Here is a 19,834-nt window from a genome sequence, read left to right as displayed (position 1 = left end):
CGTTTCAGGGCTTTTGCCCAACTAAAGCAATGTATTTGCACGTTATTGAACCCCCCTCGGGTATTGAAAATCACAATCGTTTCCACCCTATATGCTTTCTTCCGTTGCGTTTTTTATTCATGTGAAAGAGCTAAATTGATTTGAAAAAATCAATCAAATTGAAATGGGCATTAATGGAGGTCGTGGAGCCAGTCAGTTTATAGTTATTAAAAACAAACTGGAATTGGGAAACGCAATATTCTGAATGAATGAATGCAGTTATAATAACTTATATGATATGGATGAGAAGTTAAATGTATGGTTGCCGCTTGCGTCAATTTTCAACGCAAATTTTTTCCCCTGTAAAGATTTTTCAAACAAGAATTCCTGCAAACTTTATTTGCAAGCATTTTGCACTGCACAAAATGAGAAGTAAACAATTAATAAACAAAACAGCTGTTCTTTATTAGGCACCACTTCATCAATACCTGATGTAAAATTCATTCAGTAAAAAATAAATATCCTATGTGCATGTTGATACAAATGCAGTAAAATATCACACTTTATATTACTGAGCACAGCTCTGGATTTCTCCACTGAATTCTTTCAGGAGGGAGATAAGTCACTCCACCAAAAATACCTAGTCTCATAAAATACATGCTAAACTGAGAAAGAAAACATGCTTTTAACAAGAATTGTGTCAGTGAAGAGAGGGCACACCTGTGCATAGTTTGTAGCTTTTTAGAGCATCCAGTACTAAAAATGTTAAGTTCACTCTTACTACTCTTTGCTTTTGCTTACCATTTACTATCATTTTAGCCAAACAGAATTTTTGTAGAAAAAAAACATTTTTTTTTCATTTACCAATTTACCATTTCATTTACCATTTCTTCTATTTCAGCCATCTAATTACTCTGAAGACAAAGACAAGTTTTCACACTCATCAAAAGACTTGACCTGAGAAATATTTCATGGTAATTGTCTCCCCCCCCCCCCCAAAAAAAAAAAATTAATTAATAAATAAAATAAGGTGTTGTCAACAAATACAATCTGGTTAACTCCCCCTCTCCCTTTTTTTTATCTGATGTAGAATTAATTTCAAAATGGCAAGTCTGCAGTTCCTTTCATGTCAGCTTTATTCCTTGGCTGTTGTTAACAGTATCATATTGTGTCATCTGCTGGTCAAAGGTGTCCTTAATGATTTGTCTGCAATGAAAAATTGTATAAATTTTATGTAAAAAATTGTGACTTTTTCTTATATTTTTATAAAAAACACTTTCTTTCACAGCAATGTTATTCTTCCATAAATCTTTGGAAAAAAATTACTTAGCCACCAAAACATAAATGATATTAGGGAAACTTTGATAATGGGTCAAGTTTGTTCAGTCACCAAAGCTACATGGACAAATGTTACATCACCTAACAAACATAAATAAAGAAGAAGTTTACACACACACACACGCGCGATGATCTTTTCAATGGGAAAAATTTTTACCTGATTTTTTAATCACAAAACTTGTACTTTTCATGGCAATTGTTCTTTAATTGAATCATAGAGTAGCCTGCTTTTTAATTTTTTTGCTACCACTCAACAGGAATATTTATGACTAAAAAAATACATTACATTGTATATATAAAATTTACCTCCCCATTGAAAAGATCAAGTAATCACCGTAGATACAGCCAAATCAATCTGAACCTTACCTGTATATATGAAATGCAACTGAAGCAGACAAGTGTCCACCGTTAATATATCTGATCTTACACCCCGGCCACACCTCCTCAACACTACAGACACTATCCCTGGGTATATACTGGTCATTTTTAGCCACTACGAAGGTGGCCAGGCTGGGGTCAACAGGTACACTGTAATTTCCCAAGTGAGTGCAGTGATCCATGAGTCCAGCCATAAAGTCTCTTGTCTGTTCATCTAAATTGTAAAATTTTCCTTTACTTGTCATGTTATGAGTCTCAGATGCTCTCTGTGTTTTTAGGGACTCAGTATCTGACTGGAGTATTTGTGCTGAATTTCTCCTCAGCTGAAAAAAAAAAAAAAGATATTGAAAAATTAAAATCTATTGACAAGTAAATTTTTTACACAGGATTTACTTGAAAAAGGTTTTTTTTCCAGGAATTTTTTTCCTACACATGAATCAATGCTTGATCATCCCTGCATTTGGATTCGAAGTTTAATTCTATTCTTAATTCAATGACGTAGAATGCCAGGTATTCCTATGCATATATGATGTCAGGTCCCTTTCTAGAGGGACGCTATAATTGCTTTTGTCTGAATTTGGAAAGATAAGTAGTTTTGCAGAATATGTAGACAAAAAAATGACTTTGGTAAAAATTTTAAAGTGACTGTACAGCTTACCTTTAGCATATTTAACTGATCTTTTATATAGAACGTTATATTTGTACCCAAGATAAATATTTGACAAACCCCTCTTCTTCTCCTGCCCTGTTCATCTCACTACCTCCCTTGTACCCATGAACAATACACCATAAATATTAATTTAAAATCTGAACCAACCTTCTCTGGTGATTGTATTATATTCCACAGATCTTTATAAATACTGTTGGCACTATACTGCTCCTTTAGCAGATTCCAGCGAAGAGCTTTGCTTAATGCACCCTATAAAAATAACTGAATAGTTAAATTGTGAAAATAAATATTTTAAATTTTTTTTCACACAAGAACTCATGAAAACTTTATTTGGGAGCATTTTCTACTGCACCCTGGCTTCATTTAACGCGCACTTACAGTTCTCAATCTGTAATGAATGTAACAGTTCAAGAACTGTTTTGGGGAAGTCCTAGAACAGGTTAAGCTCATTTTTCATTAAAAGAGAAAGACATTATTACATTCTAGGACAGATTGAGAACCGTGAGTGAGCATAAAATGAGACAAATTTTTGCATGGGATGTTGAGTGCACCCTTACCTGAGTATATGCAGATGATGCTGTACTCCAAGAGAGACAAGACACCAAAGGAATTGGTTTGGGCCAATTACTGGCGGCTAATGCAGCCATCTGCAATGAGAGATGAGATTAGAGCTTACATAAATCTTAAATAAATCCAAAGCAAACATAAAATCATTCTTAAAGGTTGAAGCTGAAATCAATTTTAATGTAAATAATAATAAAAAAATAAATAATAATAATAATAAATTTGCAACCAAAAGTTGGATGGTATATTTATAATATTAAAACAGTAACTGTAATATATACGCTAAATAAATTATATCATGATTATTATAATGTATTAAAACTCATCATTGAATGTTAAGTTTAATGTATATTAGTAATTTGCATTTATTTCTGAAATACATCCACAGCAAACATTTAGTAATTTTAATAGATTAAGAGCAAACATATAGTTACTCTATCAGATTGACTGAAATCGAATTTCAATATACATTACACACACACACACACACACACACACACACACACACACACAGGGGTAGTGCAAGCAATTTTTTCCATTTAGCCAAATCACCACTTTTTGTCAATTTGTTATCCAAATGGTTATGTTTTGAATAAAACAAGTCAAATCAAGCCATTTTTGTTTAGCCAATTTAAGTCAGTTTTAGCATTTGGCTATTTTAATAACTCATATAAGGTTACATAAAACTTGTATAAAACTGAAAGTCCACTACTCACATATCCGCCCAGAGATACTCCATAAAGACCCAAAGGGCCATACCCCTCTCTCTCCAGCCAGTTGCCAAGTACAAGACACTCAAGAATCAATGCTCCTCCCATCACAAAAAGGTCCAGTGTATACTGCAGATGAGAAAGCCTGATAAAATATATGCAAAAAATCAATCAATCAATCAATAAATAAAGTAAATAATAAAGAAATGACTGACAAACAAATATGCCAAAATACGCCATGCAGATTAACATTTCAATAGCCAAACTTTCCATTTCACAGGTTTTTCAAGAAAGAAATGATATTAATAAAACAGATGGCACTTAAAGGGATAATTTTCCTGGAGTAAACAACAATTTTCCCATACTTACCAATGGTTAATGAATCCATTTTTACATTCAAAGTTAGTCCCTGTTTTTTTTCTAAAAAGTTTGGTTTTTTTGTTAAAATCTCTTAAGAGATTTTAACAGAGTATAGCCATCAATGGAGGTCACGTGGTCTAAAGACAAGCTCAGATATCAGAATAATAGCTATAACTGCCGTTTTTGTGGTAAAACAGAATATATAATATTTCTGTGAGTTATTCACAATGTTTTTATTGAGAAATATAGATCTCATACGAAGAGTTATTATCCCTTTAAAGACAGTCTCAGTGGGTTAGATTAATGTATAGAAGCAGGTTCTATGTAAAACTTTGATCAGATTTGTATTTTGTGAGATTGTTTATTATTATATTAATAAGTCTGAGTCACAAAAGTCCTGTTAAGACAACTAGAATAAAGAATTAGAAAACGAAAACTATTTATCATGATTTCGGAGCACAGCCAGAAGTACTTCCGGCTCAAGGTCACGACCTCGATTTTCCCACGCTTACGACCAATCACAGCAGGCTTCAGTCAGAATGAGATAGACGTCACGACTACACAGCGAAACTTGTCAGACATGTTAGTGCCGCCTTACCATCTTTTCGGTACATGTACCGATCAAAAACAGAAAACGTAAAGCCCAAAACGCTCTTATACACGTAACCAACTTTGTATGACCACAAATATTGTCATTTATTGTGAACAGGATAATATGATAATCAGATACACTTGAGACCTGTGAAGCGCATACTCACGTGTCAAGGAGTAGTTTCGCCATTGCCTCGTATGTGAGTCCTAACTCAGCTTTAAGTGTCCTCCACCGCCCCACCTCCCTCCCAACATACACAGTCTGAGTGCTTCTTCGTCTGTCTCTAATTTTCTTTCGTATCTTTCGAACTGGAGTGGCTATTTTCTTTCGTCCCCTTTTGTCGCTCTCCTCTTCAGACTTGACGCGCGTCTGAGCCATGTTTGCTGTTTTGGCGCCAAATAGTAACATCTGGGTCTCAGCCGTAGTACTTCATTCATAGTAAACCGCGAGACTTAGCGAGAAATTGCGCGTTCTGAAGCCGTACTGTGAGGTGGTAGCTGAGTATTTAAGACGAGTCGTCTTTTATTATTTAATGGAACTTAAAAACGGTATTAGGTAGCTTCATTTTCTGAACGGTTTTGGATAGGATATACCTTGGTCATTATGGGGAAATTGGTGAGATTTCCAGGAAAATTCATTTTCGAAGAAAATGCCAAGACAAGTACAAGTGGCAACCTGTTTAATTGCAAAAGATCACTACTTAAATTTGGACACTAACCAGTTCTAATCACCGGAAATTCAAAATGATTTCATTTCAGCTGTCAAAGGCCGTGATGCTTACTTCAAGTCATAAACCATTATTTAAAAATTTATAATATTATTTTCTACATATTAGCAAAACTGATTATTGAAAAAAAAGTGGTAGTGAAAACCAAACTAAGATACTTAATACTTTTCATCACTAAGGCATAAATAAGCAGAAATTTAGTATTCAAACATATTTGTAAAATTTTGACTTACTTCTGTTCTGGAGGTTTTCTGGACCCATGTGTCAACATTAAGGGAAACAACTCAAACCAATTATAACATGCAAGTGCTAAGTTGTTACTTTTATAAATAAAACATAGATAACTTAAGTTTTTAATACAGTATAACACGTCATTCAACCCAGAAACCCAAGCCCCATCCTTCAAGGGTTTGACAAACACATTTTGGGATTTTTGTCAGAAATAAGGCAAGTTGTATGCAGTACAGTTGTTGAAACACTGTTATTCCTGCTCATACTGCAGGCAATTAAAACTCACTATGTAATGCACTACACATACCTGGAGAGAACAATCACACAGTATCTCATGTGAAAGAGGGAAGTTTAAATGTATCAATTATTTTTTGAGTAACTATTCAAATAATACAATTTCACTTAATTATGCTATTTTCTTCTATTTCTTTTGTTTAAATGTGGGACCGTTTGTGTACAATATGCAACTGTGTAATTTTTGAGGGGAAAAAACAAATACATTATGAAATGGTGCATTATTTTACCCCACATTAATTTGCAAACCTACAAAATACAATTTGACACAGCTGTTTAAAGGATATAAAATGGCATTTCCAGCAATATGGATCCTATGCCATCTTGTTCTGCCAAGGGCTTAGACATGATTTGCCTCCTCACTACATAACTCTGCAATGATAAAATCATCATATCAATTAACTTATTAAACAATCAATCAAAAAGAAAGAAAGAAAGAAAAGAATGAAGAAACAATCAATAAATAATGGCAAATATTTTTAAAAGTGTAAAAAATCTAATGAAATGATAAATTCATTGTTCCCTCAAGTATAAATAAACATCACACCTTCAGTACTGAACTTGAGAGAAACCAAAAACTCATTCAATTATTTCCATAATTCCTGACACTCATTAAAATCTGCTTCATTTTTATCTCATATTCTTGTACCCTTTTTCCTAAAAATCCAAAACCTACATGATCTCCAGTTTGTGGCAACATAATACACACTGGCTTGTTGTTTGTTTTCCACTTCTTCGGCAAAATCATTTGAAACCTTCATGAAAGATAAACAGAAAATTTATCAAGAGAAAAATCATAGTAATGATTCAGAAGAAAATTGTTATCCTCGCACTTTGGTGACAAATGTTATCCTTACTTCAGTATGTTTTATATTATTAACAAAGCTTTATGTTTTGTATATGTTTAAACACGAAAAATAAGTGGGATACTATTCACATGGGTAAAAGCAAGTACTAATAAAGAACTGGACAAGAATTTTGTATAACATGTGTAAAGACAGCAATACGCAATACTGCATGCAAAGATCTTTCATTTAGCAAAGAAATCAAGTCATGAAAACAAGTTAAAGTAAGTGAAAGTAAAAGGCACAGCAAGAGCAGCCTTGAAGGAAGAATTCTGTATATGAAGATCCAAAAGGCAACATTCTCTCACCGAGCTATCTCAGATTCCTTGGGAAGAAGACCAGGCAAGTGATGTGGAAATGGTGATGTAAAATGACCATCAAAGACAAGAAGACTTCCTGTCTCATATTTCTTTAAAAAAAAATAGAAAATAAGAGAGCAGGTTTGTCATGTTTGTCATTAGGCAAATACACATTACTTAATTATTTTTTTCTTACTCTTTTTTCATTTGTATCTTTTTTCTCTCAACATTGTCATTAGTGTCCAAAAAATTAGTTTATGTGTTCCCCAATTTTAAGCAAAACCACATTCGCATGGCAAAAGAAAATATAAAAACATGGATTTTCTTACTTTGTTAATATTAACTTGATGGTTTTTGTCTACAAGTTTTATGCATTTCTCCCTGTCAGATAATTCTAGTCTGAAAAGTAACATTCTGGAAAAAAAATAACCAGCATATTTAAATCAATATCTTGATACAGATCATTAGATAAAAGCAATGATATTACAAATGAGACTTTTCCAAACTGCCAACTTATTAACATCATTGAAAACATTAATCTAAATAATTATTCTGTCTATATTAAATACTGTCATTCAAATTTTATTAAATTAAACTGCCAAAAACATACTGATCATTTTAAATTTGACTTTATTTACTGCCATAGACTAAATCCATACAAATAAAATTGTGTGGGTAAGAGGGAAAGTACTTCAAGGAGGAGGAGGAGAGGGGGCTAATGCTTTATAAAAAAAATCCAAGAGCTGCACTTCATCAAATAATTTACCATCTTCAGCGGCTTTATTTAAAACAGAATTTTTTCATAAGAAGAACAACCATACAAGTATCATCACAATTTATGATGTGTAAATGTGCGGTATACCTTTTAAGACTTTCAGGTTTGCCGAACCCTTTGTAGAAAAATTTTAAAGGGATGGCCCGTCTTACTGTATGGTCTAACCAGCTCATCGTTCTCACTGAAAAATGAAAATAAGACCTTTTCTTAACAAGAAAGATACAACATTAAGGATCAATACTGCCTCCTGGGTATGTGACACCATGCTAACTTAGAAATGCTGAGAAGTTATGTGTACCGAAGAACGTAATAATTATATTATTCATTAAAATAAAAAAAATAAAAGAATATATAAAAATAATAGAAAGATATCCCTGCACTTAAAAACTCCACATGTCATTATCATACCAATGATTGGTCAGCTACCATGTACTATATCATATAGATCTCTTGTGTTTTGTACAAGGGTACTTTTTGCCACTGACTGTGCAATATTACTGCGCACTATTGTTTGACCTCAGGTCAAAGTGAAATCTAACCCTCTGATTGGTCAGTTACCACACAGACCATTTTGAATACGGTCTTGAACAACACAACTTTGCGTAGATATAAAATCATCAGGTGTGCATGCATGGCTGCTTGCAACATCACGTAACTATGGGTTATGGGCAGGCATAACAGAGATGATAATTTGAATTGATGTCAGGGTTGTATATTGATCTAGATATATAAATCTAGTTATTTCCAAACTAATAGTAGTCTTTCTTTATGCTTTGGAGGGCAATTGGTATAATAAAACAAATAGTGCGCAGTCTCCCGGGGACCATGGATAATACTAATGCACAGTGATAAAAAATGACACCCTTCTTCATCGTCCCTTCAGGACTTTTTACCTAGTGCATGGCATACTTAAAGCAATAATAACTCTTCCTTTGAGATTCAAACATCCGCAAGAAATACATTGTAAACAACGCATGGAAATATATTCTATTGCATTTTACCACTAAAACGGCCGTTATTGTAGTAAAACTATAATCTGTGCTTGTCAGTTGGGCTTTTGATGCCTTCGTCAAGGCATTTGTTGCCAATGACGTTTGGGTGTCACGCGGATTCTCGCGTTCATTCGAGACCAAAATAACATATGGCGCCAAGTGTAGTCCGCAGACGTAAGTTGCGAGTTTTTGTACAGTGCGTCGGATAACGAACAGCCCAGAATGGAACACATTGTGGATATAAATGCATTTTTAACAAAAAGACAAATATATCTCATGAATCTTATATTATTGTTATATAGTGTTGTTGTTGTCTGCTTTTCCCGCGGTTTTAAGTAGGTCACCAGTGACTACGCAATGTCAGAGAGAGCTCCGTCAGTTAAAATCTCTTAAGAGATTTTAACAAAAAACCGTACGTTTAGGGAAAAAACTCTGGATTAACTTTGAATGCAGGAATGTGGTCGTTGACCATTGGTAAGTACGGAAAAATTGCCGTTTTTTCCAGGAAAATCCAATTTTTGGCCAAAACGAAGAGTTATTATACTTTAACAAAAAATACTATTAAATGTTGACACAAAAAGTACAATAACACTGTCGATCAACAGTTACTTTCAATTTCGCAATGAACAGCTGAGCGTGTAATACACATATCATATTTCTCTTATGTGCATTAGAAATCAACAATGGATATAATTATGTATACCCACCCAGTATGTAAAAATAACTGCAACTGATGAAAGATGCATGTATTGAAAAGCTTTATTTTCAAAACTTTTCACAGATTTTCACCAAACACCAGGGTGAACCCCTCCATCTTGACCCAATTAGCCGTGGAACGAGATCTCGAGAATATATGTGCAGCATAATTGTCTTTTCCTTTGAATTGCAGGTTTGCAATTTCACTGATTATTTTAAAATTATAAGCTGGTCTAAGTTTACCCTAAAATGTTTGTTTTAGTTTACCCAAAAATGTTTTTGCAGAACAGTCAATAAACGTCTCGCCAATAAACGAGATCTCGTTGTGATGTTTACACACAGAGTTTCGCACGTGTTTACACCACGAAGTTATATACCATCACTTGCATTTGGCTTGCATCATTTACACCGGGATAGACGACAAACTATACCAGAATTGACCAAGTTTTGCTTGAAGACCGACAGCGTGAAACTGCTCAGAAATCGCTGCTTGACATTTATTACTTCCTGATATCATTTCCAACTAAGCATTGATTGGGCAGATATTATACTACTAGTCGTGTTTAAATTTGAAGAACATTTATAAAATGTTGCAGTCTATAAAGCACAAACTTGGGGGTATGAAAATAGTTTTGGCAAGCGGATCTCCAAGGAGAAAATTGATCTTAGAAAATGGGGTAAGTAAAAATATCAAACTGCGATTAATTTGCTTAATAATTTAATCATAAATGTACAGTTTTGTGCAGAGAAGATGCCATTACGGATACGCTTACTTCAAAAACGATTAACTTGTCTTACGTACGCCCCTTAAGAGGACAAAAGAATTGTGTGAAAATCCGTAGGCTAAAGGACAATGCCGACTTACGTACATCTTACTCACATCTTACGTACATCTTACACACATGCAGCGATGAGTAAGAAGGGGTGGGCTTACGCAAATAGGGTGACGGCGGGGTGTTTCTCGCCTTTCGGCAACACACAATCATGTGTGAAAACAGGCGTGATATATGATCTCGCTTAATTGTGGGTTATTAAATCGTCCTGTGTTACGCTGCGACGCGACCCTTTGCTCTGGTTAGAATGGGATGTTTAAGAGTTATTCACATTGATTTACTGATTTCTTGTAAATGATACCTTTGTCAACGAGTCGATGATACGTCACTGTGTTGTGGTCTATAATACTACAGGTCCAGTTTCCCGCTAACTGTGATGCAACCCAGGCATAACTTTGACTAAGTGAGTCAGTGAGCCGACTTTAAAATGTCCAAAAAAATAAATAAATAAATAACATTTAAACCCAAAATAATTTCCCTTTTTTTCACCGACGTCAGACTATTCATACTGTTCAATCGGAGTAACATAAATGCGAAAACTCGTAATAAGTTTCACGGCACTTTCACGTCACATGACTGCGTACAAATTTAACGAAGGCCATTTGTGCCAAGGTAAACGCTTGGTTCATTTCCTCTAGCTTCCGGTTTTTAAGCCAATCAGTACTTCGTTGACATTTTACACTACACGTACGACTACATGTGTCAAATTAATGCAAAATGGCGGGAAAGTGGGCTGGAATAGCCGTCTTGATTTAAGCAGGAATTTGACCACTGTTGTGTGGCTCAGTTTATAGTGAAGGAGGTTTTATATCTTCTTCTGCTTGCTTGACTATCGCCAGAGGCTTAAGGTGTGAATATCACTGTAACACTACCTTTGTTAAACGCACAATTACAGGCCAGTCATTATCGGTGGGGTGAGGGGGGAGTTAAACGCTACATCTATTGTATTACAATATTTAGAGCCTGTGTCGGCTTTGACAAGAGTCAGTATGGTGAACAATTCTAGATAGTAAAGAGGTGCTAATAGTAATCCGTAATTATGCCGTTTCTGTAGCACATCCCTCCATCCTTGATTTTAGTTTGCTAACTAGTCGATACCCTATTTAGCGCAGTCTAATTTTAAGAGTATTGTGGGTTTTTTTTTTACCCGTAAAAGCAACGTCCAATCCTATGTAATGAACATCAAACTTACAGATCACACCAACAACATAACATCTTAAAGGAATCTCTTTCTGTAATGTTTGAGTTAATTGATGGTGGGAAAAGTCTTATTATTCAATGATTATAATAATTGTAGAAATAGGGCTACATGTAGTCGCACAAAAGCACATTCCTTAATACTGTGATCAATTCCAGGGTGTAGGGTTTCGTATATTTTGAAACTGCACTATTAACTTACCAACTTTGGACAGCTGGCTTGCAGACAGCTCCGTGCTTTAGATTTCCTCTTGGGATGATAATTTCACTGTTGTCAGGTGCTGGTTTCGTATCGGCAGTTGCCGCAGGGAGCGTGATTGAAATCAAACTTGGCACATCTTGAAAGTTTAAGTCGGACAAAAGATTTTCAGGTGACACTTTGAATCAGAGCTGCCACGTAAGCTAACTGTTTAATTACTGCAACGTACAGGTAAATTGAGAGCTCCGATAAGATCGCCATCTTCCTATCTCTCCATCAACATATTTCTTGAGACTGCCTTTATTTTCGTTCACTGTTCAACAAGGATAATTATCAAACGAAGAACATTGTATGAAGAAGGGATTTTTATTTATTATTTCATTCATGAAACAATAAGAAATCTGCTCGTTTCAGCAGAAGAACGGGAATATAAAACTATTAATTTAAAATAAAGTTCTTAAAAAACTGCTTGCTTAAATCATTCCATCAAGATACACGTGAACTAAGTCTGGATCGAATAAGTTGTATGAATAATGTCATATAAGAATATTTGCTATATAAATATATGCCAGACATTTCCTTTATTGCGATAAATAAAATATTCTGATATAAATTCGAAAAAAAAAAAACACAAAAGAAACATCCGTCGCCAGTAAAAGGTGCTGGTCCGTATCGGTAACGTATAATGTGACAGAACGAGCTTGCATGCACCAAACCAAGCAAAGTTCAACCAAAAAAAATGTAACATTTATTGGTAATGATAGCCGGTCAGATTTCATGAAAACATTATATAACCATGCTGTAGTCTTTGATCATTGTGTGGACACATATAAATTATTGTGATGTACAATTATGTTGCCTGCAAGTTCCTTCAGTTAAGAAAAACCCTTATCTATGGTGAATTTTAATGGCTTAATACAAGAGCATTTTTTATATGCTCGCTTTCGACCTGTTTTAAAGTTGTGGTTCATTAGTAAGACGTTGGTACCAAAGAAAACAGCTTAATTCAAATGAAGGTCTTCAAACTAATATGTAGAAGTGTCATATCCAGTTGCCATTAGGATATTTCTTGTAACAAAATTGTAATGACGGTAAGCGAGCGTCGATATTCGTCAGAAACCAGGTGAGATCGTTGATTAGGGATGGTGGGTATAAATAATGGAAAAATGGTGCGTGGGTACAGCCATAATTTGACGTACGAGTCACTGGATATTATCGTCGTCGTCTTAATCTCCGATTGAATACTCCGCGCCGCTTCATAATTAAGAGTAAAGAAAAAAAAAACGCGTTTGGATAGATTACCCGGTCCCTGTTGTTTTTCGTGATCGAAAAGGTTGGGGCAAAGCCAGGTTAAACTGCAATCAATTATATTCTCAAAATTTATAATAGTGTGAGCATTTCAATGTAATAATTTGAGCTGAAATTGATACCTCAAGGAAAAACGTAAAATACACCGTCTTATTTGGGTTATTGTTCCTTTATTTTCAAAATTCAGAATCAACAACACATGGGAATTTCAAAATCTACAACACAATTTACAGCAAAAAAAAACAGAAAAAAAAAAACAAACTGTAACTATGTGCGCAGCAAAAACGCCTGTTGAAACAATTTTAGGAGTGACATTAATTTGTAACCGAGCCTTGAGAACCAAGACATCGTGAAGAGAGAAAATGCTATCTTAAACCTAGGTCCCAACTACGTTTTGGACGCAAGGTTTTTAGGCTCCTTGCGTCCGTCTAGGGCGTAGCTAAATCGCAGGGAGGGAATCAAATAACCCTAGATCCCAACCGAAAGTATGGGCTGCTATGCGTGGTCTACGGCCAAAAAATGGGGGAAAACGTGGGAGTTCGTGCGTGAGGAGCACGTCCATCGTGCGACTTTTGGAGGACGCAAACAGCACGTAGAAACTTTTCGACATGATCAACAGCCGCTTCGTGCGATCTTGCTACGTCCTAGCCGGACGCAAGGAACCTAAAAGCCGTGCGTGGAAAACGTAATTAGGACCTAAGCTTAACTTTTCGACATGATCAACAGCCGCTACGTGCGATCTTGCTACGTCCTAGCCGGACGCAAGGAACCTAAAATACCGTGCATGGAAAACGTATTTGGGACCTAGGCTTTAAATACTAACTGAAGGACGAATACGATGAAAGCGTGCCACATATAGATAAAAAATGATTGTGTGCAGTCGGGCAGATAATTAGATAAGCGGTTGGGACTTGGGAGATGACAATTAAAGCTGTCACTCAGCAGCATCGGTAGAGGGAGAGGTGGCAATTAAGGCTGTCACTCATCACCTAAAACGAGGCCAACTCAACTAACTTCCCTTACCCCAGCTGACTTACTCTAAGCATTGTGTCCTATTGTGTTTACCCTGTAATTATGTGCAATTTGCGATACGTAAGTTTATCCATATCCGTAATGTCACCTTCTCTGCACAAAACTGTAGTTGTAATATAATGTATCACCCGCAAAGAAAAATCACGTAAAATTATTTACAATGCCCGCATATGTCAGTGAATTTAAATATTTTGTATCCATCAAAAAAGTCAAAAGAATTTACTTTCATGTTGCAGGGTTTACAATTTGAAGTAATTCCATCAACTTTTGAAGAAAATTTAGACAAGGCAAGTTTTTCCCATGCCTATGAATATGTCATGGAGACTGCAAAAAGAAAAACTGTGGAAGTAGCAGAAAAGCTGAGAAGTGAGCAGGTTAGGGTGAAATATATTTTTAATGACAGTTTAGGCATGAAAAGAATTATTGCATAATCATATGATGTCTCATATTTCTGGCAGCCTGAATAAAATCCTTTATTTTTTTTCCTCTTTATCTTTGTTGATGTGAATTTAAGGAATAAATATGTGTATTCATCAAACCTTTTTATTTATAACAATAATTTATTTATTTGTTTATTTATTTTTTTAATTGCCTGAGCAGTGTGAATATTCCTTATACTTGCTGAAATATGTGTAATTTTTAACAAGGATTAATTATAAACAATAAGCAGGTGAAATTTCCCAAAAATGATGTAGAGATATATAAGCACAGCTAGCCTACCTATCACTGTATCAAGTAAGAAGGTTTAATTGAACATAAGTCCTGGTATCTCTTGCTGTCTAAATGCATGGCAATTGGCATGCCCAATCCCAGCTGGTGCACCTTAATTTTCTACCCTTTAACTTAAAATACATTTTTTTAACAACCATCAGAAGAACTTATCTTCCTTTAGTTTTTTTTTTTTTTTAATTCTCAACACAGATTCATGAAACGTTTTACTTTTTTCCCAATATCTTTCAGAGGTTACCAGATCTTATCATTGGAGCTGACACAGTTGTTACTATGGATGACAAAATTTTTGAGAAACCCAGGGATAAACACCATGCCTTTGAGATGCTATCAGGGTAGGGTTATTTGTCTTGGAGCAATAAAAATTAAGACTCAAAAAAGCTTATACGTACATTTAATAAATAAAACAGTGCCCCGTTCCTCACTCTAGTTGTTGATTAAAATGATTAAAATTGTTAGAACTTGTTTAAGTTATTGGATATGCATGTGCATTGCTTCTGCCATGGTATCCTACACCCCAAAGGCTAAAAACATTTTTACACAATGTAATTTTCTAATTTACATAAAGTTGCCTTTAACTTGTTTTTAAGCTTCAGTGGGAGAAATCATTCTGTGTACACAGGAGTTATTCTTTTGATACCAGATTCCTCCACTATAAAACCTGTAGAGGATAGCACAATCAAGACAACTGTGCAGGACGGATTTTCAATCACACAGTTTTATGAAGTGACAGAAGTTTTAATGGGATCTTTGACCCCCGAGGTCATCACTGCTTATATAGAAACAGGAGAACCTATGTAAGTTTTTGTGTAATTCTGAATCACATTGGTCACACACATTTTGTAATATTTGCACATTAAAAGTGACATAAAACAATTGATTTGAGATTGAGGTTTTTGTCAAAAATAGTCTAATAGTATGTCTGTTTTTGTAGCCTCAACCTAGACAGTTATAGTAGTTTTCCCTTTGAAGTCAGTGAGTCTTTTTGTGACTGATAACTGGAGTAAATTGTGAATTATCTGTAACACACTGACAGGTGACTCAGACTCTGCTTAGCAATTTGCATTGAAGTTCATACTTACTGGAGATTTTGGTGCCCATCTCTCTCTCTCTCTCTGTGTGTGTGTGTGTGTGTGTGTGTGTGTGTGTGTGTGTGTGTGAGAAACCCAAGTCCAGTGTGATATACACTTTTTCATATTAGTTTATTGCTGGCTCAATCATTATTATTTTCGGACATTTATGATTTTATTTCCTTTACAGGGACAAAGCTGGAGGTTATGGTATCCAAGCTAAAGGAGGTACTTTAGTGGAAACAGTGCGTGGTGATTACTTCAATATCATGGGATTTCCACTTCATAAATTTTGTAAGGTTTTTTGTGCAATGCTCTCTGACAAGAAATCTTAGCAGGAACAATCAGAGAAAATGACTCAATGAGTGAGAACAATAAGAAGAATATTGACTGAGGGTTTATTCATGTCCAGCACAGTGGAATTCTTTCCTGTACTAATTAAGTCAGTAAATAATTAAACTTTGGTCACAGGACTCTCTTTTCACATTAATCTTAGAAGTAGTATTTAACAGTAAGGATGTTCCTACCTGCAGTCAGTAATAATAAGATGACTTACATTCATAGGCTTTCTTATTTACTTTTTTTATGTACAGACACAGATGTGTCTGTACATATAGCCGTCATCTGCGTCTGTCGTCGCCGTCACCGTGCACTTTTACCGATAACACGATAAGTGGAAAACTGTTTTTTCTTTTGGTTTGAAACTTACAGAACTGATGAATATTCATAATACGCAGGTCAAGTTCGAAAATCGGCATGATTGGGTCATTTTTAGGGAATTTATGCTGTTTTTTCACTTTTTTCAGCATATATGCAGCACCGATAACACAATAAGTGGAAAACTGTTTTTTCTTTTGGCTTGAAACTTACAGAACTAATGAATATTCATAATACGCAGGTCAAGTTTGAAAATCAGCATGATTGGGCAATTTTTATGGAAGTTATCCTGTTTTTTTTTTTGTTTTTTTTTCAATTTTTTCAGCACTTTTATAACACCGATAACATGATAAGTGTAAAAATGTTTTTCCTTTTGGATTGAAATTTACAGAACTGGTGAATATTCATAATACCCAGGTCAAGTTCAAAAATTGGCGTGATTGGACTATTTATACAAAAGTAATGCTATTTTTTTTTCCTTTATTCAGCATACATGCAACACTGCTAACGCATTTTAAGGAAAACCAATCAGCCTTTTGTCTTGCAACTCACAGGAGTGATCAATCTGACCAGTATACAGATCAAGTTTGAAAATAAGCTTGATCAGTTAAGTTTTGATGAAGTTATTAGCCTTTTTGTATATAAGTGGTTTTTCTTCAGATTTAATTCTTAAGCATGTTAACAGTCTCATTACGGAACTAATTGGATATGTAAAAGTGTTGTTTTAACATTTTCTGCTTCTTAACAATATTGTTAATTGATTATATAAAAATGACGGTAAACCTATTATCGTGCATTGTGTAATAAAGTATCAAAAATGGAAAGGAACTCATCATTGCAGTTCGTCAGATTCAATCATTCACTATGTTCAGAATCTCCAAATGGAGCAAATTAGACATTATAAATTGTTCTATTGATATTTTTCCTATGTCAACAATTTTCCTAGTTGATCATTTAAAAATGACAGTAAATTGATTATTGTTTTATGTAAAAAAAGGTGTTGAAAATGGAAAGAAAATCATTTCAGTACAGTTATCTCTTGTTAACATTTTGGCATTTTGAAAGTGACTCTGAACTTCCATGTCCTTGGAGACCTTTCCATATCACATTTTCTGAATATCCATGATACTTTTATTTTTTTTTATAAAAAAATTGATGGTTTATTGCTGTTAAGTATTATGTTATATTGCATGAAAGTTGAAGAAAATCCAATTTTGGACACTGCTGCCAGGATAGCGATTAAGGGAAAACCATGTTACTTATGATAATCAACCTTACTGAAAAGACTGAAGTGCAGCTTGTGTTGGAAAACCATTGTAATTGTTTTCTGTTTTGAAAGCAATGCAGTGAGTGCTATTTGGTGCAATAAATGTATATGGATAGTAGGCAGTTAATTCAGGGTTATAAAGTAATTTGCTTTATTAATTTTCAAGTTATTTCAGGGTTATAAAATAATTTGCTTAATTAATTTTCAAGTGGCCATTAAATGAGATTACATAAACACACATTGAGATTTCATTGTAAAGTCCCATAGGTTTAGCTCTCTTAACTGTGTCATATAATTAGGAATCGATGATTATTATGCAGGTAAATGTTATTTATATTGAAAATAAGTTTACAAAAGAAAAATTTTGTGTAACGCTTACATTAATGCTAAAGATGAATAACAGTGCCTTATTATTCTCAAACTCAATAGGGTTATTCATACCATATTAGTAATTGAAATGACACTTTCAACTGTCATCCACCAGAAGTGCTGTGTATTTTGTTTTTCCACATTAGCAGTTGTGTTGGTTTTTTATGTCTTTAAACATTGTGTAATATTATTTTATGCACTGTCATCATTTTTATGTACAGACACAGATGTGTCTGTACATATAGCCGTCACCTGCGTCTGTTGTCGCCGTAGGCTGTCGCCGTCGTCGCCGTGTGCTCAGCGATAACACGATAAGTGGAAAACCGTTTTACATTTTGTATTCAAATTTACAGAACTGATGAATATTCATAATACGCAGGTCAAGTTCGAAAATCAGCATGATCGGGCCATTTTTAGGGAAGTTATGCTGTTTTTTCACTTTTTTCAGCATATATGCAGCACCGATAACACGATAAGTGGAAAACCATTTTACTTTTTGGCTTGAAACTTACAAAGCTGATGAATATTCATAATACGCAGGTCAAGTTCGAAATTCAGCATGATCGGGCCATTTTTAGGGAAGTTATGCTGTTTTTTCACTTTTTTCAGCATATATGCAGCACCGATAACACGATAAGTGGAAAACCATTTTACTTTTTGGCTTGAAACTTACAAAGCTGATGAATATTCATAATACGCAGGTCAAGTTCGAAATTCAGCATGATCGGGCCATTTTTAGGGAAGTTATGCTGTTTTTTCACTTTTTTCAGCATATATGCAGCACCGATAACACGATAAGTGGAAAACCATTTTACTTTTTGGCTTGAAACTTACAAAGCTGATGAATATTCATAATACGCAGGTCAAGTTCGAAATTCAGCATGATCGGGCCATTTTTAGGGAAGTTATGCTGTTTTTTCACTTTTTTCAGCATATATGCAGCACTGATAACACGATAAGTGGAAAACCATTTTACTTTTTGGCTTGAAACTTACAAAACTGATGAATATTTATAATACGCAGGTCAAGTTCGAAAATCAGCACATTTGCTTGTCACATTTTAGTGAAATATTCATTATCTTTTTGGCATATTCATTGTGGGACTCAGAGCTCCCATGGACATGAAGCCGTATGGTAATAAAATTTTCTACATGTCCATGCTATTTATAGTCAATAATCAAAAATTGGTGAAAATTATTCTATAATTTATTATGTAATGTGACATCAAAATTGACAATCTTTTTGCACTACTACTGCAAACATTATGAAAAGAAAACTGTGCTACTTATTATTATATTTAACTTATAAGTATGATTTTTAGGATTGGCATGCAGTTCAAATTAGAAAGCCAGGTCAATTGGGTTATCATTTATTATTGAATTTATGCAATTTTGTGTGAAATTTTCATTTTTCTCATTCTGGCACTTTCTAAGTATAAACTTGAACTCTGATGGGCCTGAAGCCTTATGATTTTACTTTCGTCGGTGTTACCTGTGCAAAATTAAAATTTGATGTTGACTCTGCAGTTAAACATAATGTATTATTGCATCAGAATTGGTAGTCTCCTATTTTGTGCATTATTGTTTTGTGCTTTTCTTAAGTTGTGACTTACGGGCCTATATATATCAAATATGGGCCTAAATATATCAAACTCAAAGATTAAAAGTTTGAAAATTTTGATTTTATATATAAAAAAGTAAGTAACAGCTTTGTTTCATGTATC

The 19,834-nt window shown here is 34.5% G+C and overlaps 2 protein-coding genes across 3 annotated transcripts; one reads left to right on the top strand and one right to left on the bottom strand.

The window, feature by feature from the left end:
• Nucleotides 1-423: 423 nt before the first annotated feature.
• Nucleotides 424-9,628, bottom strand: LOC106152315 (cardiolipin-specific deacylase, mitochondrial). Of its 2 annotated transcripts, XM_013525844.2 has the most exons (12): nt 9,462-9,628; nt 7,850-7,943; nt 7,317-7,401; nt 6,997-7,097; nt 6,520-6,598; nt 6,131-6,215; nt 5,552-5,579; nt 3,646-3,784; nt 2,923-3,012; nt 2,513-2,614; nt 1,684-2,018; nt 424-1,185 (listed from the first exon to the last, which is right to left on the bottom strand). In XM_013525844.2, the coding sequence occupies exons 2-12, from the start codon at nt 7,933-7,935 to the stop codon at nt 1,104-1,106; spliced, it is 1,212 nt and encodes a 403-aa protein (XP_013381298.2). In that variant the 5' UTR covers nt 7,936-7,943; nt 9,462-9,628; the 3' UTR covers nt 424-1,103. The 2 variants fall into 2 exon arrangements, with proteins under 2 accessions (XP_013381298.2, XP_086865426.1); XM_087009300.1 differs by lacking the exon at nt 7,850-7,943 and having other exon boundaries at nt 9,462-9,599.
• Nucleotides 9,629-9,750: 122 nt separating this feature from the next.
• LOC106152344 (putative bifunctional dTTP/UTP pyrophosphatase/methyltransferase protein) lies at nt 9,751-16,379 on the top strand. Its single transcript, XM_013525895.2, has 5 exons — nt 9,751-10,127; nt 14,256-14,393; nt 14,980-15,083; nt 15,339-15,545; nt 16,009-16,379. Exons 1-5 carry the CDS (start codon nt 10,038-10,040, stop codon nt 16,151-16,153), a joined length of 684 nt encoding a protein of 227 aa, XP_013381349.2. The 5' UTR covers nt 9,751-10,037; the 3' UTR covers nt 16,154-16,379.
• Nucleotides 16,380-19,834: the final 3,455 nt, after the last annotated feature.

The sequence above is a fragment of the Lingula anatina genome, chromosome 3 (genome assembly GCF_051362555.1).
Source record: "Lingula anatina isolate TDL-2025a chromosome 3, LinAna3.0, whole genome shotgun sequence".
NCBI classification, from domain to species: Eukaryota; Metazoa; Brachiopoda; class Lingulata; order Lingulida; family Lingulidae; genus Lingula; species Lingula anatina.
This window is presented reverse-complemented; position numbering and strand designations above follow the sequence as displayed.